Genomic DNA, 25,240 nt, shown 5'->3' with positions numbered 1-25,240 from the left:
AAATCAGTAAATCCAAAAGCTGCTTCTTTGAAAAGAAAAAAAAGGTAAAAAAGCTAAAAAAGGTAAGCTAAAAAAGGTAAAAAAGCTCTCAAAGCTAAAAAAAAATAAGAAAGAGAGAAAGCAAAAATCTCCAATATCAAGAATTAAAGACAGGATATCACTACAGATGTTGTAGTCATTGAAATGTTAATAAGATAATACAATGAACAAATCTAAGCTCATAAATTTGGACACTTAGGAAAAAACAAAACAACTTCTCAAAATCCATACACTACCAAAAGCAAAGCGAGATGGAAAAGGCAACCTGGATAGTTCCATAATGCTAAATGAAATTAAAAAGCTCCCCCAAAAGAAATATTCTAGCCTGGATGATTTCTTTTTTTTTTTTTTTTTTTTTAATTTTTATTTGTTTATTTACAGCATAACAGTGTTCATTGTTTTGGCATCACACCCAGTGCTCCATGCAGTACATGCCCTCCCTATTACCCACCACCTGGTTCCTCAACCTCCCACCCCCCCCCCCCCCCCGCCGCCCCTTCATAACCCTCTGGTTGTTTTTCAGAGTCCATAGTCTCTCATGGTTCATCTCCCCTTCCAGTTTCCCTCAACTCCTTCTCCTCTCCATCTCCCCATGTCCTCCATGTTATTTGTTATGCTCCACAAATAAGTGAGACCATATGATACTTGACTATCTCTGCTTGACTTATTTTGCTCAGCATAATTTCTTCCAGTCCCGTCCATGTTGCTACAAAAGTTGGGTATTCGTCCTTTCTGATGGAGGCATAATACTCCATTGTGTATATGGACCACATCTTCCTTATCCATTCAGTAGCCTGGATGATTTCTATAAAATTTTCAAAAAAAATTTAAAAAGGAGAGAATACTTCCTACCTCATTCTTTCAAGTTAGTATTACCCGATACCAAATCCAGCCAAAGGTAGTGAGAAACAAACAAACAAAAACTCCTACATGCAAGCAAACAACAGCAAAATCCCAGAGTGTAATATCTCTTAGGAACTTAGATGCAGATAAACCTCAACAAAATATTAGCAAACAAAATCCAGTAACATATACAAATAATTCTGCCCCATGACCAAGTGGAATTTTATTCCATTTGTGGAAGGCTATTTCAACTTTTAAAAAACAATGTATGTAATCCAATAACATAAAGAGAGTAAGTCATAAGATCACGTCAGTTGATGCGGAAAACATATTTGTCAAAGTCCGACATCCATACATGGTAAGAACTCTCAGCAAACTAGAAGTAGAGGGAACTTCTTGAACTTGAAATAAAGCCTATACCTAATATCAGAACAGTGGAAGACTGAATACTTTTGTCCTAAAATCGGTAACAAGGCAAGTGTGTTGGCCCTCACCACTCATTCTCGGTCAGCAAAATATGTCTGTCACCCTAGTCAGCAAAATATGACAATAGAAAAGTAGGGGCTGTAAGAAGTAGCACAAGAGGATTTTGATACAGTGATAGTTATGCAAAATTATGCACGTGGTAAAATTGCATAGACATCTACAGACACACACACACACAAAATGAGTGCATATAAAACTGGTGAGATCTGAATAAACTCTATGTATTGTACCGATTCCATTTCCCTGGCTTTGATATTATACCACATAATTATATAAGATACATCATTAGGAGGTTGGCGTGAAAGGTATATATAGAACACTATATATACCTATATATGGGATCTCTTTGTACACTTCTATGCAATGTCCTGTGACTCTAATTATCTCAAAATAAGAGTTTAAAAAATCAATGTAATTCACTCACTGGTAGAATAAAGGCAGAATAAGTATCTTCTTTCAATAGATGAATAAAAAGTATTTCAGAACATTTAAAATCCACAAATTATTTGTTTAAAAAAGGTACAAAGTAGGTAAAGAAGAAATATTTAATCTTAATCTTAATCTGATTATAAAGAAACAAAGTGGCCCTTTCCATCATCTCAAGTTGTGGGAAACAAAAAGGAAAACACATCTGTATAATTTATCTTATGTTGGTGTGAATGTTGTAATGGTTAAGATAATATATTCATTAGCATTTGGCCATGGGCAGGGAGGTCAAGAATCAAGTAGAAGTAAAGGATTCATTTGGTCTGCCTACTGTAGAATAGAAAATTGAATTTCAAGAAGAAGCCCAAGAAGGGGGAGCTCATAAAATAAAGAGGCTGGGAACTTTGAAGGGGAAAAAAGGCAAACAAATGAAAATGCAGTTTTCTTTTCATAAGATAGTGTGTGTATAAGCAATGTCTTATGTGCATGTGTCATTGTGTGTGGGGTGTGTGTGTGCGTGTGTGTGTGTGTGTGTAAAACCTGGTAAAGAGGATCTGGTCAACTGCTAACAAAATGGTAGTTCTGAGCTGGGAAAGAATATGTTGATAGACCATCTATGTATTACTAAATGCTTTCTTTGCACTGATCACATTTAGATATGATTTTATGATTGATTAACATCTGCAGTTCCTGCTAGAGGCAACCATTGTTGTATCTGCTCACCATTGCTTCTCCATTCCTAGCACAGTCCCTGATATATGGTGGCACCCGATTAGTACTTGTTAAATAATAAAACTATTGAACTAATTCACTGGAATAAGAATAATGACAGCAATGGCTAGCACAGAGTTGTTTCTACTTAGTAGGTATCCTGAATTATGCTTTATACACATTGATCGATTAAATTCTTACAACAACTATGTAGACGCAGTCCCATAGTTAGTTGATCCAGTGTGGATTCCAACCAGGAAGGACTCAAAACCAGAAGAGATTGGAGAAAATGTATGCCAACAACAGGAATCCTCAAAGACACTGAAATTACTAGTGCCAGCTACTGGGAGCCTCCAGAAGTTCAACTGAGACGGTACTTAAGCTGAAATATAGAGTACTTCAGTTTTGTTTATGAGAATATTGGCCCTCAGAAGAAATTTTAACTTTCTCACATGTTAATCAATAAATCTTTTCTTCTGTAGCTTCTGATGTAGACTCTTCTCTGGCAGACCTTCCCGAACAAGTTCAGATAGCTCTTCTGATGTATTTTTCCATTATTCGTTTCAAATTTAAAATAGAATATTTACACCATGATCAGTTCATTGTTTTTCTTGTATAAAGACATAGAGGTTTAACTTTTGCCTCCAAACTGTTAAACAATTATGTTAACTTCATTTATTTAATAAGTAATCCCCCTCTCATACCTTCATTGGTTGGAAAGGATTTCTTATACTGAATTACTGTAGATACATGGTGTCTTTCTTGGTTTCATATCCTGTTCTATTATTCTTGATCTTTCTAATATCAAACTATTAATTATTATGCTTATAATATTTGATATATTCATACTAAATTCTTTTGGCTTTTCATTTAAATATTTTTTGGAGATATTTCATCAGGTTGTAAAATATTCTTAGAATTTTCATTTGAATTGCCTTACATTTGTAAGTGAACTCTGGGGAGAACTGGTAACTTCAAGAAATAAAAATGCATATTATAGAGTTCAGATTTTCTTAATGTAGATATTAAATAAGTATCAATGCAAAATAATGCAATTAATAAAAGGCATTACATTCACTATTTATCTTTATGTTTATATAAAGCATTCACATCAAGAATAGTATATTTTTTACCAAAATTAATGAGCTGTTGGAATGTCAGAACACTAAAAGGGAACAAATATAAAACCTTAATATCCTGTCAGTGACTGGTTAAAGGGCCAGATGCTACGGGTAATTTAATTGTGCTTATCGCCCAGCAGCAATCTCAGGAATGTCATGACACATGGAAGTACCAGCCTATGGCGATAAATCAAGTGATAACACTTAATAAACTTAAGATGCTACAATTAAATGTTACCTTGAGTGATCATCCACATCACCCAATGTAAATTAGGGTAATTCTGAGTGAAGATTATCTTTTGCCTATTCTCCCATTAAGAAACTACTTCTAGTACCACTAAAAACAATAGAAACTAGCACTGTTATCATGTTTAAAACATGCTAGAAACTTGACTAACATAAATTCCATTACCAAAATAACTGTGCAAGGCAAAATATTTTTATGTTCATTTTACAGTTAGGAACCTCAGGCACAGAGAGGTTAAATAACTTGCCCAAATCACATGGCTGGTAAGTGGTAGCAAGCAATTTAAACTCATGTGGTCTGGATCCAGGGCTCATGTCTTCACTCTGATTCTTTTCTGCTTTCCAGGGCCCTTTGAACTCATGCTGAGCTCTCAGAAGCAGTTGGGTTCCAGAGATCATCCTCTGAGGATCAGCTGAGGCCTTATTTATAGAACATTCAGAGTCAGCTTCTTCCCCTCCCCAGTTCTGTGTTCCCATCTTCCTCATTCTCTTTCAGGTGTTCTCTCAAAATCCCTCTCCTATATACTTTGCACTGGTCATTGTTGTTTCCAGGAAACCCAAACTAAGACATATGTTAAAAATACACTTTCAGGGGCGCCTGGGTGGCTCAGTGGGTTAAGCCTCTGCGTTCGGCTCAGGTCATGATCTCAGGGTCCTGGGATCGAGCCCCGCATCCGGCTCTCTGCTTGGTGGGGAGCCTGCTTCCTCCTCTCTCTCTCTGCCTGCCTCTCTGCCCATTTGTTATCTCTCTCTGTCAAATAAATAAATAAAATCTTAAAAAAAAATGCACTTTCATCCTCTAGACACACTGCACTTGTTTGTTCCCATTCATCCATTTCTAATTTATATCAGAAAGCATGCCTGTATTATTGTGCCACTCTGAGCTCGAACTTTTAAAGTGACTCTTCATCACAAATAATATCCCAAGATTTTGTACTGACATTGAAAAGGATACAATATGAACCTGGCAAACTTGTCAAGTTTAAACCTAGTTCTTCCATATGCAAACGATTTTTCCTGACAAAGTAGATTATTAATTGTTACTTTAATATATTCAGAAATAGATATACCAGGGGATGGAAATACTAAGGACAGAATAGAATCAATGGTAATAGTTTAGTAAGTTTTAGTATTTTTGTCAACAGATAAGACAGTACTAGGGACTGTGGTGGGTATATACCTTGTAGCACGTGCAGAGGAAATATCTCCATTTCCAAAGGCTAGAGATAGAGAGGAACAGTGATTTGGAAAAGTTTTTTAACTTCCTAATTGTGCCTTCCCTGGTTTTGTGCCAAAACTCGGGATCAATCTGTAGTATATGTTATGTAGCTTCATGTTTCTTAAAATATAATTATATGCAAAAGCTCGGTTACACTAAAATGACATTTATTTTGGTTCCTCTGATTACGTTTGCTACACAAAAAGAAAGAAAAAGTAGAAAAATTTAGATCTACTGAGGTTCTGACACAGAAAAGGTCTTATAATGTTACCATGAAAATTATAAAATGACCAGTGGAGGGAAGAGGCTTGATATAGAGAGGATGGAAGGAGGCCAAAAAGCCCATTTAAGATCATAGTCATCATTAAGTTATTTCTAATGTCACATAATACTCTTTCTTTGAAGCACTTATGAGATTCTCTTTCAAAATGATTTATTCTTGTTACTTATACTGTGACCTTACCAACATTTTCCTTAATCCATTAAATATTCTGCATGTAAGGAAAATCCTTTGGTTTACTTTGAAGAGGCACATTTGGTGTTCATTTTCTATGCTCAGCCAATGACCTCATGAACTTCTATTTGACACTAAATCAGCCTTGAAACATCTCTTCCTTTTATATTCAAAACACATTTTCCTTCGAAATTACTTATTCTTAAGCACCATAAACTTTATTTAGTGGAGTATGTTTAATTTTCAGAGGTCTCACATTGTTTGCACTCATCTTGTTCCTTTTGTTATCAACATGATTTCAACAAATACCATAGATAATTTCTATTTTCATTGAGCTTTAAGGAGGTTATTCAAAAGCAGAGGTGACCTATTTAGTGTTGCATTTCAAAGAACAGTTATGAATTATTTCAAATGATCAGCTTACTATGGATGAGAAAACAGAAACAGGACCCAGTTTTTAAAGGAAAGTTGATCTGTTCCATTAAATTAAAAAAAAATAACTCTACAAATATGCAGAATAGTGTTGAAAGGAAACTTAACTACCACCATCTTTTAAAGCTAAAAACTGAGCAGATATATATTATTTGATAGCCTCTTGAAAGTACCCAGTGTTAAATTTATGTTGAGTTGGAGACCAGTATGGTCTGCAGGCAGATGGCCAAAAAAGTTAGTTTGTTAGTTTCTTGGGCTTGAAGAAGAAGACAGGAAATGTTAAAGGGGTAGATTTGGAAGTTAACCACACACATTTGATATGTTAAAGAAGCATATCATACAACTTAGATAAAGACTACAGATGACATAAAAAACAGAAGAAACTAATCTCATTATCATATATATCAATAAAGAGGATTCAGTTATTTCAATAAAATCAGTAAGTATCTTGGCAGCAAATGACCATTTATTATACATTTTCTGATACCTGAGAAAGATGTGTAGCTAGACATTTATCAAAGACTTAGCAAAAGTTTCCTCGAGTAACTTAACAATATCTGTGTGAGCTTATTAACTTTACGGGCATACCGCATTTTGTTGGGTTTCACTTTATTGCCTTTTGCAGGTATTGCCTTCTTTACAAATTGAATAATTGTGGCAACCCTGCTTCAGGTGCAAGCCTATCGGCACCATTTTTCAAACAGCATTTACTTACTGTGTGTCTCTGTCACATTTTGATAATTCTCACCATATTTCAAACGTTTCCATTATCATTGTATTTGTTATGGTAATCTGTGATCAGGGATCTTTGATGTTACTACTGTAATTGTTTTGGGGTGCCACAAGCCTTGCCCATTTCTATGAAGAACTTAATAAATGCATGTGTTCTAACTGTTGCACTGATGGGCCATTCTACCATCTTTCTCCCTCTTCCCAAGGGTCTCTATTCCCTGAGGTAGAACAATATTGAAATTCAGCCAGTTAATAACCTACTGTGGCCTCCAAGTGTTACAAAGAAAAAAACCACATGTCTTTCACTTTAAATCAAAAGCTGAAATGACTAAACTTAGTGAGGAAGGCATGTTCAAAGTGGAGAAAGGCTGAAAGCTAGGCCTCTTGCACCAGTTAGCCAAGTTGTGAAGGCAAAGGAAAAGTTCTTGAAGGAAATTAAAAATGCTACTTCAGAGGCTCACGGATGGTTCAGTTGGTTGAGTGACTGCCTTTGGCTCAGGTCATGATCCTGGAATCCCAGGATTGAGTCCCTTATTGGGCTCCCTGCTCCGCAGGGAGTCTGCTTCTCCCTCTGACACTCCCCCATCTCATGCTCTCTCTCTTACTCATTTTCTCTCCCTCAGATAAACAAATAAAATCTTAAAAAAAAAAAAAAGTGCTACTCTAGTGAACACATGAATGATAAGAAAGCAAAACAGCCTTCTTTCTGATATGGAGAAAGTTTTAGTGGTCTGGACAGAAGATCAAATCGGTCACGATATTCCCTTAAGCCAAAATCCAATCCAGAATGAGGCCCTAACTCTCTTCTGTTCTATGAAGGCCAAGAGATGTGAGGAAGCTGCAGAAGAAAAGTTGGAAGCTAGCAGAGGCTGGTTTATGGGGCTTAAAGAAAAAGGCCATCTCCATAACATAAAAGTACAAGGGAAGCAGCAAGTTAACTAGAAGATGTAACTAAGATAATTTATGAAGGCAGCTAAATTCAACAACAGATTTTCAGTATAGATGAAAGAGCCTTCTATTGGAAGACACCATCTTGGATTTCCATATCTAGATATGAAAGGGAGAAGTCAATACCTGGCTTCAAAGCTTCAAAGGAAAGACTACATCTATCTCTTGTTGGGGGCTGATGTAGCTGGTGACTTTCAGTGGAAGCCAATGCTCATCTACCATTCTGAAAATCCTAGGGTCCTTAAGAATTACACTAAATCTATTCTGCCTGTGCTCTATAAAAAGAACAAAGCCTGGGTTTCAGCACAACCATTTACCACATAGTTCACTGGATATTTAAGCACACTGTTGAGACCTACTGCTTAGAAACAAAAGATTTCTTTCAAAATAATACTGCTCATTGACAATGCACATCGTCACCCAAGACCTCTGATGGGAGATGTACAATGAGATTAATGTTGTTTTCATGCCTGCTAACACTACATCCATTCTGCACCTGTGGATCAAGGAGTAATTTCAACTTTAAGTTCCATTACTCAAGAAAGACATTTTGTAAGGCTGTAGCTGCCATACATAGTGATTCTGATGGATCTGGGCCAAGTACACTGAAAATCTTTCAGAAAGTTTTCACCTATCTAGATGCCATTAAGAGCCTTTGTGATTCATGGGAAGAGGTCCAAATACCAATAGTAACAGGGGTTTGGAAATTGATTCCAACCCTCATGGATGACTTTGAGGGTTTCAAGACTTCACTGGAAAGAAGTAACTGCAGATGTAGTAGAAACAGCAAGGAAACAAGGATTAGAAGTGAAGCCTGAAGATGTGATCAAACTTGAATGGATGAGGAGTTGATTTTTATGGATGGTTTCTGGAGGTAGAAGGTACATCTGGTGAAGAGGCTGTGAAAATTGTTGAAATGATGACAAAGGATTTAGACTATTCCATAAACTTGGTTGATATAGCAGGAGCAGGGTTTACGAAGATTGACTCCAATTTTGAAAGAAGCTCTATTGTGGGTAAAATGCTATCAAACAGCATCACATGGTACAGAGAAATCCTTCACAAAAGGATGAAACTTCATTGTTGTCTTATTTTAAGAAATTGCCACCTTAACCTTTGGCAATCAGCACACATCATTCAGCAGTCATCAACATCAAGGAAAAACCTTCCATCAGCAAAAAGATTATGACTTATTGAAAGCTCAGATGATGGTTAGTATTTTTTATCAATAAAAGATATTTTTAATTAAAGTACTTTTTAAATTAAGGTATGTACACTTTTTTTTAGACATGCTATTGCACACTTAATAAACTACAAAATAAACAGAACTTTTATCTGTACTGGGAAACCAGGACACTTGTTTGACTTGCTTTATTGCCATATTCAACTTAACTGTAGTAGTCTGGGAACAGACCTGCAATATTTCCAAGTTATGGCTAAATAGGAAATAAGTGAACTTTTTCAGAGTGGCCATATTGTTTTGCATTCCCAGCAGCAGCAGTGTATGATGATTCTAGTACCTCTATATCCATTCTAGCACTTGGTATTGTCTATACCTTTTATTTTAGTAATTGTAATTACTATGGTTTATGACCTCTCAGAGCTTTTAATGTGAAAATATGTATGATTAACGTCTTAGTATATAATATTGAAGGCTTTATTCTCCACATATATTTACCCACAATTCTCCAATGTGGCCTAGGTTGTTGATAAATTTACTGATTCATTTAAAAAAGGTTCAAAATGTGTAAGAAACGAGCTTTTGGGTGTGGAGAGTAAGGAAATCCAATAATGAGAACTTAGGAAGACAAATTATTCTTTTAAGAACCACCTGCCCTATCTACCCTCCCAAATAACTTACATGATGGGTTATGAGTTACTTTCAGTAATCTTTATAAAATGATAAAGATTGGCAAAAGCAATGTAAGATTAGAAATGAGATTTTTTTTCTGAATGTTATGACATGAGAGTAGATAGTTTCCAAAGTTATGAGTTATGAATATGCTTTAATTCTTTAAAGGGAAAGGTATAGAGGATGGAATATGAAAATGCATTAGACTGATGTGTTTGTGAGCATTTAGAAAACAAAGCATCAGACATGTGATCTCAGAATGGAAGATTTAAAACAAACCATGTCAAAATTGAATCAATACATGAAGGGAATATATAGAATGAGATATTCTTAATTTCAGGCAAATATATGACAAAATATCTAAAGATAATATTGTGGGAAAAGGTTGCAATTGGACCCAGAGCTGATTATATACTTTAACCAGAGAATGCTGATTAAGGGATTGATAGCAACTTCAAAGTAGTCTTAAGAGATTTTGGTAATACTGTTTCCTCATTATGAGGAGTATGTTGTCAGGAGTCCAATAAATACTTGGAAACAGAAGAACTGCTCTTCATTTCTCCTTCTTCCTCTACTCAGTTTTCTATTCCCACCAGGTTTCTTTTTCTGATTATGCATTATCTGACTTGTAATTTCTCCAAAACTACACATAAGATTAGACACTTAATCCAAAGTGAGACAAAAGAAAAAAGCTAATGTAGTTAACAGACCTAGACCATCATAGGTAATGGCCCACCCTGGTATATCTCCTCTATTCCATGACCAGGCAATTAGCATTGCTCTATAGTTATGGGCTTGGCTGAGACCTCATCTAGGGCTCCTGATACTGAAGTAAATGATCTTCTGAGAACATATGAACCCCTAAATTTTATTTAGTTTCCTACCACCAGATGTTTTTCGATAATTAGTCCCATAACCTTACATTTGTGAACAGTATGCCCCATTAACCAAATTTCCAAGATAAGTTTCTTATTAAGACTAACAGAAAACTTCATTTTCAATAAGTCAATTATGTATAAAACTCAAATGTACCTAAAATTCTGAGGTTCCACAAAGGGAGCCTCTTTAAAAACAAAGATCAGTCCAGTCCATAAATTAAAGAGTCATTGATTTCAGGTAAGTCATATAGCTATAATGCTAATTAAGTGTAAAAAATATGAAGTTAGAAACCACTCTATCCCTATTTTGTTTATTCTAATTTTATTCATCACAAACTCTGTAATATATCATTTTCATTTTATTAAAACCTTAATATTAAAATTTAAACAGTGAGCTATCATAGCATATTCTGAGTAACTTTATATAATCACAGACTTAATAAAATGGTTATTCATGTCTTTACGGTTTTCCTCTGTGTTATACAGTTAGAAATACTTAATGAGTTCTTGCATTAAGTTTACTGAAAAAATCTGTATTGTCTCCTTTAATCATGATATAAAGAGATGGGCTGCCTTAGGTAGAGCTAAGATTGAGGAGTATGGCACTTTCAAAATGCCTCAATGGAACCACTATTTCTCACTTTATCCTATTACCTTCATTCTTAAGTACTTAAGATCAGATGTATTTCTTTGACACCTATAGGTATTATTACCAAAGATCTTAGTTTGAAACATATATGTTGCCTGGAAGAGGAGAAAGTTCAAAGATGTTTTCATATCAATCAAAGCATTAGTATCCACTGACTACTTTAGTGAGTTAGCTACTCATGGTCTTGAGAAGTAGAGGCCAACACCCTGCAGGGATGGTCTTTAGAATCATATCACAGAGCACTCTTAAATGGAGCTGGCCTCATAGAAGTATAATGGCTGGTCCTAGACTAGGGCATGGAGTACCTAGAAGAAGGAGGATGGAGCTAGCAAGGGTTGGAAATGACTAGCCAAACCATCTATTTCAGAATTTGGTCTAGGCTTCAGGAAGCAAAATTCTTAGTATTCTTTGATTCTGCATGTCTTACACTACAAATACTTGAGAGTTTAATTGAATATTTGAGACAATGCATTTTTCTGTTTTTAAGGCAATAACAAACAGTAACACCACAAAAGTGGTATAATGATTCAGGATGTTCAGACAATGATATGAAATAATCCTTTAAGGAGTGCCTTTGTGGCTCAGTCCTTTGAGCATCCAATTCTTGATTTCAGCTCAGATCATGATCTCGCAGTTACAAGACAGAGCCCTGCACGGGGGTCCCGCTCAGTGGGGAGTCCGCTCAAGATTCTCTTTCTCTACCTCTCCTTCTCGCCCCCTATGCTGTCCTCACATGCTTTCTCTCCCAAACGAATAAATATTAAAAAAAAAATGAAATACTCCTATAATGAAACTTTTCAAAACATGCGCACTAAAAGACAAAACATGCGTCTTTTCTTCAGACCTTGTAATTCTTGTTACACCTGAGTTACACAGATAAAGGGTCCTAATTTTTATGAATGCCAGCCTTCTCCTAATAGCACAGTCATCTACTTCGATGTACTATTTTCTCAAATTGATTATTTAGTATTAGCTTAATTAATTTAACAATGATCTCTGAAATATCAACAATGCATTTAATCATTTAAAATGTGTGTGCCATACTCAACCTAAGTGTTTCATTGATCTATTCTCCCAGATTTGCACAGCCTCTTTTACATAAAATATTCATTCTTATTAAGTTGTCCCAGACTATTACAGCATTCCTTATGTTAAAAAAATTAGTCAATGACAAAAAACATAAATTTGGTACATGAGAATAATCTGTAACCTTCTACTTTTTATATGTCCTACACCATCTGCAGTCAATTAAGTGATTCCCAGGTGTTCACAGTAATTGCTTTAATGCAAGATTACGTGTCACTTTAGGGGTCATTAAATATTTATTACAAAACCCTCATCTACATTTTTCTCCATTTATTTAGGGACAAATCATGCTGATGTTTAGTTTTGACAAAAATAAACTTATTGGACTTGTTGAATTAATTTGGGGATTAAACGTCATTAAAATATCTGTTTATAAGCCAAAATTTGGTGAAATAATAAGAATAATGATGCTGATCTAGTTGTGCTTATGTATATTCCTCATTTTTTTAAATATTTTTTAAAATTTATTTATTTTTTTCAGCGTAACAGTATTCATTGTTTTTGCACAACACCCAGTGCTCCATGCAATACGTGCCCTCCCTGTTACCCTCCACCTGGTTTCCCAACCTCCCACCCCACCCCCTTCAAAACCCTCTGGTTGTTTTTCAGAGTCCATAGTCTCTTATGGTTCGCCTCCCCTTCCAATTTTTTTTTTTTTATAAACATATAATGTATTTTTATCCCCAGGGGTACAGGTCTGTGAATCACCAGGTTTACACACTTCACAGCACTCACGATAGCACATACCCTCCCCAATGTCCATAACCCCCTCCCCCACTCCCAACCCCACCTCCCCCCAGCAACCCCCAGTTTGTTTTGTGAGATTAAGAGTCATTTATGGTTTGTCTCCCTTATATTCCTCATTTTAAGTGAAAAATATGTACTTATAATTTGTGGCTAAGATATAAAAAATCAAATCAGATGTCATTTTACAGGACTAGTGAATAGTTGGGAATTTAATGGGCCAGAGGATTCATTAACAAATTTCATCTCTAAAGGTAAAATAGATTTTACATTCAGGAAACAACTATGGAGATAATCTAGCATAATATTCATTTCATAGATAAGAAAAGTAAAACCAAGAAGTTTGGCCAATTGTACAGAATTAGTTACATACAGATCTAATGAAAATTACAATAATTAGAATATACTAAAGTGTTCCAATATATGTGAAGTATTCCAAGTCCTTCACATCTGTTCACGTACTCAATTCTCACATCTACTGTATGAGAGGGACACTCATGTTATCTGCATGAAAGCCTGGAGTATGGAGGATGGTCTGAGCCACCTGGTCATAGTGCTGGGAAGTGCCTGGTCTGGGATTTAGCTGGCTCCAGAATCCATGCTCTTAACTATTATAATATTATTCCTTTCTAAAACTACTTTCTTTTTTTTTTAACATTTTATTTATTTATTCGTCAGAGAGAGAGAGACAGAGAGAGAAAGATCACAAGTAGGCAGAGAGGTAGGCAGAGGCAGAGGGAGAAGCAGGCTCCCTGCCGAGCAAGGAGCCCGATAAGGGACTCGATCCCAGGATGCTAGGATCATGACCCGAGCCGAAGGCAGCCGCTCAACCAACTGAGCCATGCAGGCGTCCCTCTAAAACTACTTTCTTACTAGAGTATGACTTCTAGGTGAATATATTCTTTTAGAACATTTTGATATATAAATCACATGATTATCCTCATAATACCAGTGTTAGTGTAAAATCCACATATTTTGAAAATAATTTTCACTGAGCTTATGTTCTGATGTTGTTTGGTTATCTATAACATCTCTTAATAGTCATAATTCAAAGTGCCTTTCTAGCAAGAATGTTTTGTGACAGGCATTGTGAAATCTTTGGATATATAGATTAACTTTAATTTGTGGAACATTAAACATTCTCATGGCTTAATCAATCTAATAAACACTACTGTAAAATAAATTCTTAATAGTAACATAGTTATTGTTAAAATTATGTGATTAAATTATGATTCACTTTAGAGATTATGTGATTTTATTCACTGCTTGCATTACTGAAGGTTTATTTTACTGTGATAGGTGAGAGCAAATATTTTTAGAAAAGCTTCTACACTCTAATTACCTTGTAGCATATTGCACTGAATAAAATGCTGATGTCTCAATCAATCCTTCAGTGTGTAGTCGCTGACTCAAAATGTTTATTTAAGTGTTAAGCCAGCTTTTTTTCCTAGAACTTTCCTTATACCAATTCTATGGGGTAGCCCATGTGCTGTGTGTTTGTGTGTGTGTGTGTGTGTGTGTGTGTGTGTGTGTGTGTGTGCCTGTCTACCTGTTTTGGATATTAGAAATATATGGAGGTGGCCAGAGGGGCATCGACACAGTTAACAGTCTTAGGATCTTCAGTTTTTACTAAAGGTTACCAATTTTATCATCAGTTCACTTCACTTCTGAACTGAGGAGACCCAGCCACAAACACTAACATTTTGAGTTCTCACTTCATCTGACCAATGACAAGCCCAGGTGAAAGTATACATCAGAAGGAATACTTAATAGGCATATCAGCCTAAATTTTTATCCCTGAATTAAAATGAACTGGCAAACATGTTCTATTCCTTGCTTCACAATTACTTTATCCATGCACTTTATGGTCACGCTCTGAGCTTTCTTTAAAGCACCAGGCCATAGTGTTGGCAGGCTGGTGCTTCTTTGGATGGAGAGTTGTTAAAAATAGTGTACACTATTTCATCCAGTTTTCTTTCTATTAAGCAACGTGTCCATTTTGTTCAGGGTATGTGAGAGGAAAACTCTGGTTTGCCATTAAAAGTTCAGATGTTTCTCCTTAAACATAGTAGGATCATGTCATTAGTCACATTTCTTTTTAACACCTTTACGACCAGGAAGGTCAGTGTGGTTTAATTAATCATTACATAGGATACAAATAGCTTTCGTATGGAAAAAGAATGTATTGCTTTTTATGTAATTATATATACGTATATTTTAATTTTTTATCTCTTTATAAACTTGCGGTATTTTAAGAAAATGGTTGTTTCATCATATGGATTTTTTTATTAGTGTATATTGACTCAAAATCCTGAGAAAACAAATCAAAGAAAAATATTCTCGTTAAAAAATCTTAGTGCCGGGGTGCCTGGGTGGCTCAGTGGTTTAAGCCGCTGCCTTCGGCTCAGGTCATGGTCTCGGGGTCCTGGGATCGAGTCCCGCATTGGGCTCTCTGCTCAGCAGGGAGCCTGCTTCCCTCTCTCTCTCTCTGCCTGCCTCTCTGCCTACTGTGATCTCTCTCTGTGAAATAAATAAATAAAATCTTTAAAAAAAAAAAAAAATCTTAGTGCCGAGAGGAGTCAAGATGGCGGGGAAGTAGGAGGAGGCACCATTTCAACCTGTACCCTAAAGTGAGCTGATTACCTACCAAAGAACTCCGACCACCCATGAAATCAGCCTGAGATCAGAATTATACACGTCTGGATCTCTACAGGAGCAGAAGACACCAGTGGCAGGTAAAGCAGACTGGGAGCGACGGACTGATATCGGAAGATAAACAAAAGGGGGAGGGAGCCACCAGAGGTGACCGATTGGAAAGTAATACCCCAACACGAGAGTGCTCTGCGTCTGGGGACCAGCATTAACTTGGAGTCTGGTTGAAAGCACTCAAAAAACAAACAGCAAAGGATCGTGGGGGGTAATAGTGGGAACCTGGGCGGTTAGGGTCAGGGACCTACGTCCCCCGACCCAGGACAGACTTCCCTGGCGCTGAGCCAGAGAGAGTGCGGCCGGAGAAATCAGGTCTCCGTCCCTGAGCCGCCAGCGCGCCGAGAACGAGTGGGGTCTGGCTCCCATGAGGAGCTGGGAGCCTGGCCAGATGGCAATCCTGAAACGCGCACGTCCCACACCCTCCCTTGGGATAGGTGCTCATAGGCACTAGCCTGGAGCTCTGGCAGCCGGAAAAACCAGACATTCCCAGCCCGGGACAGCGGGAAAATCTCAGTGTGCGATCTCTGCTCCGAACCTCTCTGGTGGTCTGGAGCTGCCTAGACAGCCACCGCTGCCCTGGTTTTGGGTACAACGAGGAGCTCCTGCATCCCCAGGGACAGTGACTCAGAACCGACTCAGCCAGCAGCTTTTCCAAAACATTCTGGGGCTTCTCTCTGAGAGGGAGGTCGGGGTGCAGTTTGCTCTCCTCTAAACCTCCAAAACCATCAAAAGCTGTCAAGGCGAGAGAAGGCAGATGAAAGAACATAAAAACCCCCAGAGAACAAAAGGCTGAAAAAAACAGTTTCCTCAGAGCTCACCCCCTTGAGGGGAGCGGGAGGACCTAACTCAGGGAACATCATTGTCTGAAAACCCACGTGGCAGGCCCCTCCCCCAGAAAACCAACCAGGAAGGAAGAAAAAAAAAAAAAAGACTACAAGAGAACAACCACCACTACTTCATAAATACAACTTTTATTTTTAACTCTTTACCAATATTCTGGTTCTTTTTTTTTATACATACAGATAATTTTTTAACCTATTTACCACCACACTGAGATGTTCAGTACATCAAATTCTTTAATAACCTTCTAACCTGAACTTTTTGATACATACACCCGTGTTTTTCTTTTGCTTTTCTATTTTTTTAATTCTTTTTCAATTTTAACTTAGTTTAGTCTAGTTTATTCTTTTTTAATTTTTATTTTCTACTATACATATAGAGTTAAACTTCTTTTTCAATTTTAACTTAGTTTAGTCTAGTTTATTCTTTTTTAATTTTTATTTTCTACTATACATATAGAGTTAAACTTCAAGGTTAAACTTCCCCTTTCCCCAATCAATGCTACCCCTATAGGCAAACCAGTTTCTAATCCCCCTGTAACGTAGGAAAGTTGAGTCCCTTAACAAAAACATCAAGATACCTTCAGGAAGAATCAAAATAACCTTCCTCACCCACACTGAGAATTTATAACCACTCTCCCAATTTTTCCTTCTGTCAGTGTTTCTGTGAATTTGTGTTTGTCCTGATAATATATAAATCTTATACTTGGGGTTCTTTCTGATGAGGTTATTCCCTTTTTTTTTGCTTATATATATATATATTTTCTCTTGTCATATACTTTTATCAGTCTTTTTGTTTGTTTTTGTTTGTATACTTCATAAATCTTACCTTGTGGCCCATTTGGGCTGAGCCTTCTCTTTTATCTTCCCTTTTTTTTTCCTATCTCTCTCTCTCTCTCTTTTTTTTCCTTTTTTCTTTCTCCTTTTTTTTCTTTCTTCTTCTCTATTTCTTTTTCTTTTCTTTTTTCTCTCATTTGGGTGGGGAATCCTGATTGCACAGAAGTGTTCCAGGGTGCACATTGACTGCACGACAATCGATAAGTCCAGCTGCATCTGTTCAGTCATCTCTTTCCAAAATGACTAGGAGGAGGAATACCCAACAGAAGAAAAACACAGAGGATGGGCCTTCTGCAACAGAGCTAATGGCTATCGACATAGACAATATGTCAGAAAAGGAATTCAGACTAACAATTATCCAGGCAATAGCTAGGTTGGAGAAAGCCATGGATGACCAAACAGAATTGATTAGGGCAGAACTGAAAGCCACCAGGGATGATGTTCAAAATGCTCTCAATGAGTTCCAATCTAATCTAAATTCTCTAAAAGCTAGGGTAACTGAGATAGAAGATAGAATTAGTGATCTGGAGGACAAACAGATAGAGAGAAAGGATCAGGAGGAAGCCTGGAACAAACAGCTCAGAAGCCACGAAAACAGAATCAGGGAAATAAACGATGCCATGAAACGTTCCAACGTCAGAATTATTGGAATCCCTGAAGGGGAGAAAAAAGAAAGAAGTCTAGAAGATATAGTGGAAGAAGTTGTCTATGAAAATTTTCCCCATCTCATGAATGGAAACAACGTTCATGTACGAGAGGCAGAGAGATTTCCTCCCAAGATTTTAAATTCTCGAAAGTCCTCACAACACCTTATAGTTAGAATGAGGAATTCTGTTTCAAGAGAGACCCTCTTAAAAGCAGCTAGGACAAAAAAGCTCCTTATGTACAGAGGAAAGCCCATTAGAATAACGTCAGACCTTTCCACAGAGACCTGGCAAGCCAGGAAGGGCTGGCAAAATATATTCAGAGTACTAAATGAGAAGAACATGCAACCAAGAATACTCTATCCAGCAAGACTGACATTTAAAATGGATGGAGAGATAAAGAGTTTCCAAGACAGGCAAGGCTTAAAAGACTATGCAACCACCAAGACGACACTGCAGGAAATATTAAGGGGGGTCCTATAAAAGCGAAAAAATCCTAAGTATATCATTGAACAGAAATATAGAAACAATCTACAGACAGAAAGACTTCAAAGGCAACACGATGTCAATAAAAACCTATCTCTCAATAATCACTCTCAATGTGAATGGCCTAAATGCGCCCATAAAATGACACAGGGTTGCAGATTGGATAAAACGACAGGACCCATCCATATGTTGTCTACAAGAGACCCATTTTGAACCTAAGGATACACCCAGACTGAAAGTGAAGGGATGGAGAAGCATCTTTCATGCCAATGGGCCTCAAAAGAAGGCCAGGGTAGCGATTCTCATATCAGACAAATTAGATTTTAAACTAAAGACTGTAGTCAGAGATACAGAAGAACACTACATAATTCTTAAAGGGACTATCTGCCAAGATGATCTAACAATTGTGAATATCTATGCCCCCAATATGGGAGCACCCAATTACATAAGAAAACTATTAATCAAGATAAAGAGTCATATTGATATGAATACAATAATAGTAGGAGATCTTAATACGCCTCTCTCAGAAATAGACAGATCATCGAAGCAGAAAATTAATAAAGAAATAAGAGCATTGAATGAAACATTGGACCAGATGGACCTCATGGATATTTACAGAACATTCCACCCTAAAACAACAGAATACTCATTCTTCTCAAGTGCACATGGAACCTTCTCCAGAATAGACCACATACTGGGTCACAAAGCAGGACTCAACCGATACCAAAAGACTGACATTATTCCCTGCATATTCTCAGATCACAATGCTTTGAAACTGGAGCTCAATCACAAGGAAAAGTTCAAAAGGAACTCAAACACCTGGAAGCTAAAGACCACCTTGCTTAAGAATGCTTGGATCAACCAGGAGATCAAAGATGAACTTAAACAATTCATGGAAACCATGAGAATGAAGACACATCGGTCCAAAACCTATAGGATACAGCAAAGGCGGTTCTAACGGGGAAATACATAGCCATCCAAGCCTCCCTCAAAAACATTGAAAAATCCAGAATACACCAGCTGTCTCTACACCTTAAAGAACTGGAGAATCAACAACAAATCAAACCACCTCCACATGCAAGAAGGGAAATAAGATTAGAGCAGAGATCAATGAGGTAGAAACGAGAGATACAGTAGAACGTATCAATGAAACTAGAAGCTGGTTTTTTGAAAGAATCAATAAGATCGATAAACCATTGGCCACACTAATCCAAAAGAAAAGAGAGAAAGCCCAAATTAATAAAATTATGAATGAAAAGGGAGAGATTACAACTAACACCAAGGAAGTAGAAATAATCATCAGAAATTATTACCAACAGTTATATGCCAATAAGCTAAGCAACCTAGATGAAATGGATACATTCCTGGAAAACTACAAACTCCCAAAATTGAACCAGGAAGAAATTGACGACCTGAATAGACCGATATCTAGTAATGCGATTGAAGCAGTGATCAAAAACCTCCCAAAAAACAAGAGCCCAGGACCTGACGGATTCCCTGGGGAATTCTACCAAACTTTCAAAGAAGAAATAACACCAATTCTCCTGAAGCTGTTCCAAAAAATTGAAGCAGAAAGAAAACTTCCAGACTCTTTTTATGAAGCCAGCATTACCCTGATCCCCAAACCAGGCAAAGACCCTACCAAAAAGGAGAATTTCAGACCAGTATTACTGATGAATATGGATGCAAAGATTCTCAACAAGATCCTAGCAAACAGGATCCAGCAGCACATTAAAAAGATTATCCACCATGACCAGGTGGGATTCATCCCTGGGTTGCAAGGTTGGTTCAACATTCGCAAATCAATCAATGTGATAGAACAAATCAATAAGAGAAGAGAGAAGAACCACATGGTCCTCTCAATTGATGCAGAAAAAGCATTTGACAAAATCCAGTATCCGTTCCTGATGAAAACACTTCAAAGTATAGGGATAGAGGGAACATTCCTGAACTTCATAAAATCTGTCTATGAAAGACCCTCAGCAAATATCATCCTCAATGGGAAAAAGCTTGCAGCCTTCCCGTTGAGATCAGGAACACGACAAGGATGCCCACTCTCATCACTCTTATTCAACATAGTATTAGAAGTTCTAGCAACGGCAATCAGACAACAAAGAGAAATAAGTTATCCAAACTGGCAATGAAGAAGTCAAACTCTCTCTCTTCGCAGATGACATGATTCTTTATATGGAAAACCCCAAAGATTCCACCCCCAAACTACTAGAACTCATACAGCAATTCAGTAACATGGCAGGATACAAAGTCAATGTACAGAAATCAGTGGCTTTCTTATACACTAACAATGAAAATACAGAAAGGGAAATTAGAGAATCGATTCCATTTACTATAGCACCAAGAACCATAAGATACCTGGGAATAAACCTAACCAAAGAGGTAAAGGACCTGTACTCGAGGAACTACAGAACACTCATGAAAGAAATTGAAGAAGACACAAAAAGATGGAAGACTGTTCCATGCTCTTGGATTGGAAGAATAAACATTGTTAAAATGTCTATACTGCCTAGAGCAATCTATACTTTTAATGCCATTCCGATCAAAATTCCACCAGTATTTTTCAAAGAGCTGGAGCAAATAATCCTAAAATTTGTATGGAATCAGAAGAGACCCCGAATTGCTAAGGAAATGTTGAAAAACAAAAACAAAACTGGCGGCATCACGTTACCCGATTTCAAGCTTTACTACAAAGCTGTGATCACCAAGACAGCGTGGTACTGGCATAAAAACAGACACATAGACCGGTGGAATAGAGTGGAGAGCCCAGATATGGACCCTCAACTCTATGGTGAAATAATCTTCGACAAAACAGGAAAAAATATTCAATGGAAAAAAGACAGTCTCTTCAATAAATGGTGCTGGGAAAACTGGACAGCGATATGTAGAAGAATGAAACTTGACCATTCTCTTACACCGTACACAAAGATAAACTCGAAATGGATAAAAGACCTCAATGTGAGACAGGAATCTATCAGAATCCTAGAGGAGAACATAGGCAGTAACCTCTTCGATATGAGCCACAGCAACTTCTTTCAAGATATGTCTCCAAAGCCAAGGAAACAAAAGCAAAAATGAACTTTTGGGACTTCATCAAGATCAAAAGTTTCTGCACAGCAAAGGAAACAGTCAACAAAACAAAAAGGCAACCCACGGAATGGGAGAAGATATTTGCAAATGACAGTACAGACAAAAGGTTGATATCCAGGATCTATAAAGAACTTCTCAAACTCAACACACACAAAACAGATAATCATATCGAAAAATGGGCAGAAGATATGACAGACACTTCTCCAATGAAGACATAAAATGGCTATCAGACACATGAAAAAGTGTTCATCATCACTAGCCATCAGGGAGATTCAAATTAAAACCACATTGAGATACCACCTGACACCAGTTAGAATGACCAAAATTAGCAAGAGAGGAAACAACGTGTGTTGGAGAGGATGTGGAGAAAGGGGAACCCTCTTACGCTGTTGGTGGGAATGCAAGTTAGTGCAGCCACTTTGGAGAACAGTGTGGAGACTCCTGAAGAAATTAAGAATAGAGCTTCCCTATGACCCTGCAATTGCACTGCTGGGTGTTTACCCCAAAGATACAGATGTAGTGAAAAGAAGGGCCATCTGTACCCCAATGTTTATTGCAGCAATGACTACGGTCGCCAAACTGTGGAAAGAACCAAGATGCCCTTCAACGGATGAATGGATAAGGAAGATGTGGTACATATACACAATGGAGTATTATGCCTCCATCAGAAAGGATGAATACCCAACTTTTGTAGCAACATGGACAGGACTGGAAGTGATTATGCTGAGCGAAACAAGTCAAGCAGAGAGAGTCAAGTATCATATGGTCTCACTTATTTGTGGAGCATAACAAAGAACATGGAGGACATGGGGAGATGGAGAGGAGAGGGAGTTGAGGGAAACTGGAAGGGGAGATGAACCATGAGAGACTATGGACTCTAAAAAACAACCAGAGGGTTTTGAAGGGGCGGGGGCGGGGGAGAGGTTGAGGAACCAGGTGGTGGGTAATAGGGAGGGCATGTACTGCATGGAGCACTGGGTGTGATGCCAAAACAATGAACACTGTTATGCTGTAAATAAACAAATAAACGAATAAAAAAAAAAATCTTAGTGCCAAATTGTTCTCATCAAGCATATCTTCTCTTATCATTAAAAAAGACAAATTTGAGTATATATAGCTTATTGACGGCCGCTAGAAAAGGCAGAGAACCAGTAAACATGCACACCTGCCGTTCAATCCTCCCACTCCCTGACTGGCTGTTTTGTAAATCTCCTTGGACAATGAAGGCAAGCCCCTCAGACCTCAGAAGGAGCCAAAAAAGTCAACTCTGCTGCAGAAGTTGTCTCTAATTGTTTTTATTTTATGTGGCATTTAATCCTCAGAATGTGAATTATGAAAAGCAAATCAGTACTAAGTGATAATATCATTTTCTTGAATTTCTTGCAAATGACACTGTCTTATTACCATATAGTAAAACTTACTTAAGGCATCCATGACTCTCAGCTTTGAAGAAGTAATGAAGACAGACAGAAAAATGAGAAATTACAGATTGTAATTAAGGTTTCTATGTAATTTGGATATGTCACTGATTCTTGATAAATGGAATGAATATATCCAAGATGAGTCAATGATTTTGACAATAAAAGTTAGCAGTTCCTGGGAGTGAATTTATTCTCCAAAATTTACTGAGCCATTAAACAAGGGGAATTATGATGATATAGGAGATCTTAGATGAAGTATACAATTGTGACTCTAAGCAGATTTTAAACTATTTAGAACAATGACATTCCAATTATTTAATATCCAATTGCTATTAATGTTTTACTGAGATAATGTTACAGACATGGAATTATAGACATTCTTATCATGCTTACACTACAGGACCACACAGCAGCTATTTTGGGTTTCCCAAACATGAACACTTGTGACTGAGGGAGACTATCGAAAAAAATATGTAAAACAAAACAAACCCTACGCATTAATATTACTTCCTGTTCAACTTTTCAGTTTATCCTCCTTTGATTTTTATCCTCCAGTGTTCAACTGATGATGACTAGTGACCAACTTCTATGATGTGAACATAACGTAAAATAAAACTGAATTATTATAAAGTGCAAATATATTTTTGGAAATACACATATGTTAAGACATATTGCATTTTTTGCTTCATTAAAGAAAATAACATATCAAAAAGTATTTCATATACCTACAAAGGAAGTAAACACAATCAAATTAATGTTTATAAATCCCACTTTTCAAATGCCATAGTCTTGTGTAACTTAAAAAGAACTACTAGAAATATACATTTGTGTTAAGGTGCTCATTATGTTTTTGTTAAGATAAGGACAACTCATTCCTTGAAAATGTAATTTACTCCTTATACTTTTATTTACACACATATATTATCAATATTGGGTAATTTCTCCACAAAAAAGTACAGCATTCTAAAGATATTTTGACAGTTACACACAAATCAAATCTTTTTATTATCTTACATAATTATGACTGATTCTTATTTGCCAGTTTTCTTATAAAAATTGGGTAAAATAATAATGCTATGTAATACAAATCTAATTTTTTGACAATATGAGAAAACAATAATATTTTATCATTAGGTTATGTTTATAACTTCTAAAGCCTATAAATCTTAAAATATAAATAATCTCAACACCAGATATAGAAGTAACTGATAAATGTTAAGATTTACTGTATTCAACTCATATGCCATTTTCAATTTACATTAGCAGATAATATCTCTTAGGACATTATTTACCTAAAACAAAGGACATGGAGACCACATGCTATTATATCTCATATTTTTTATATACACCAGGAAGATATTTGTTGGAAAAATGGTACATTTCATAATTCAAGAGTAATTACAATAAAATATATGTAATTGTCTCATAGTGACACATTGACAAGAGTAAGAACTGCCAAATAGAGGAAACTATAATTAGTTTATGAAAAATCAAATCTTATGCAAGATAGATAGGCTGAAAAAAGATGTCTAATTTTATATTAGAGAAATAACAGACTTTCACTTTCCCCAACTTAAATAATCACAAATCTTCAAATGGAGTAGGATGGTAAAAGCAATCTTTACCCCCAAAGCACTCACCTACTGTCAGCTGTCCAGTTAACTGCCCCATGTGATTTCTTGCATTCACTGTTACATTCCTGTCAGACTGTAAGACCAGTGGACTATCCTGGGAAAGATGTATAAGACAAAGAAATCAAATAAAAATAGAAATAGAGTCAAACTTAATCTCTAAAACTATACTGCATTAGTTTGGGTATGACCAAAATTCTATTCCTTTGTTTTATATTAAGCATTTATTTTAACATTCCAAATATTGACTGGATAATATGAAAAAAATACAAGTGTTTCATCATATCTACTTGACAGGATAGGAATGTTTCACTTTGGTAAATGGACATTAACTATTTGGCAGAATAATTTCCAACTCTACCAACTGCTGTATGTACAAGGTGTAGACACTTCCTCCCCTCTCCATCTCCCAGTAGAATATATGTCTACCTATGGAGATGTTTTAAACCCTACCCAAATGAGGAAGTTCCTTTTTTTTAAAATTTTTTCTTTCTTTTTTTTTTTTTTTATAAACATATAATGTATTTTTATCCCCAGTGGTACAGGTCTGTGAATCGCCAGGTTTACACAGAGGAAGTTCCTTTTTAAGTTGAGTTTGCAACTTTCAGATCCCAGCTCAAGTGTCATCTCATCAAAATTGCCTCACCTACAAATTCATTTTATCTCCAAACTCCCAGTCTCCATTTATTTTGTTCAAAGTACTCA

At 36.6% G+C, this 25,240-nt stretch overlaps 1 protein-coding gene across 1 annotated transcript in view; it reads right to left on the bottom strand.

The window, feature by feature from the left end:
• SGCZ (sarcoglycan zeta) overlaps window positions 1-25,240 on the bottom strand; it is a 1,157,176-nt gene that overhangs the window by 115,928 nt on the left and 1,016,008 nt on the right. The window contains exon 4 of the mRNA XM_045998548.1: window positions 24,545-24,632. Within this exon, the coding sequence (XP_045854504.1) occupies window positions 24,545-24,632 (88 nt within the window). The remainder of the gene's footprint in view (window positions 1-24,544; window positions 24,633-25,240) is intronic.

The sequence above is a fragment of the Meles meles genome, chromosome 2 (assembly GCF_922984935.1).
Source record: "Meles meles chromosome 2, mMelMel3.1 paternal haplotype, whole genome shotgun sequence".
In the NCBI taxonomy this organism is placed as follows: Eukaryota; Metazoa; Chordata; class Mammalia; order Carnivora; family Mustelidae; genus Meles; species Meles meles.
The sequence above is the reverse complement of the archived record's forward strand: the minus strand, read 5'-3'. Positions and strand labels throughout refer to the sequence as shown.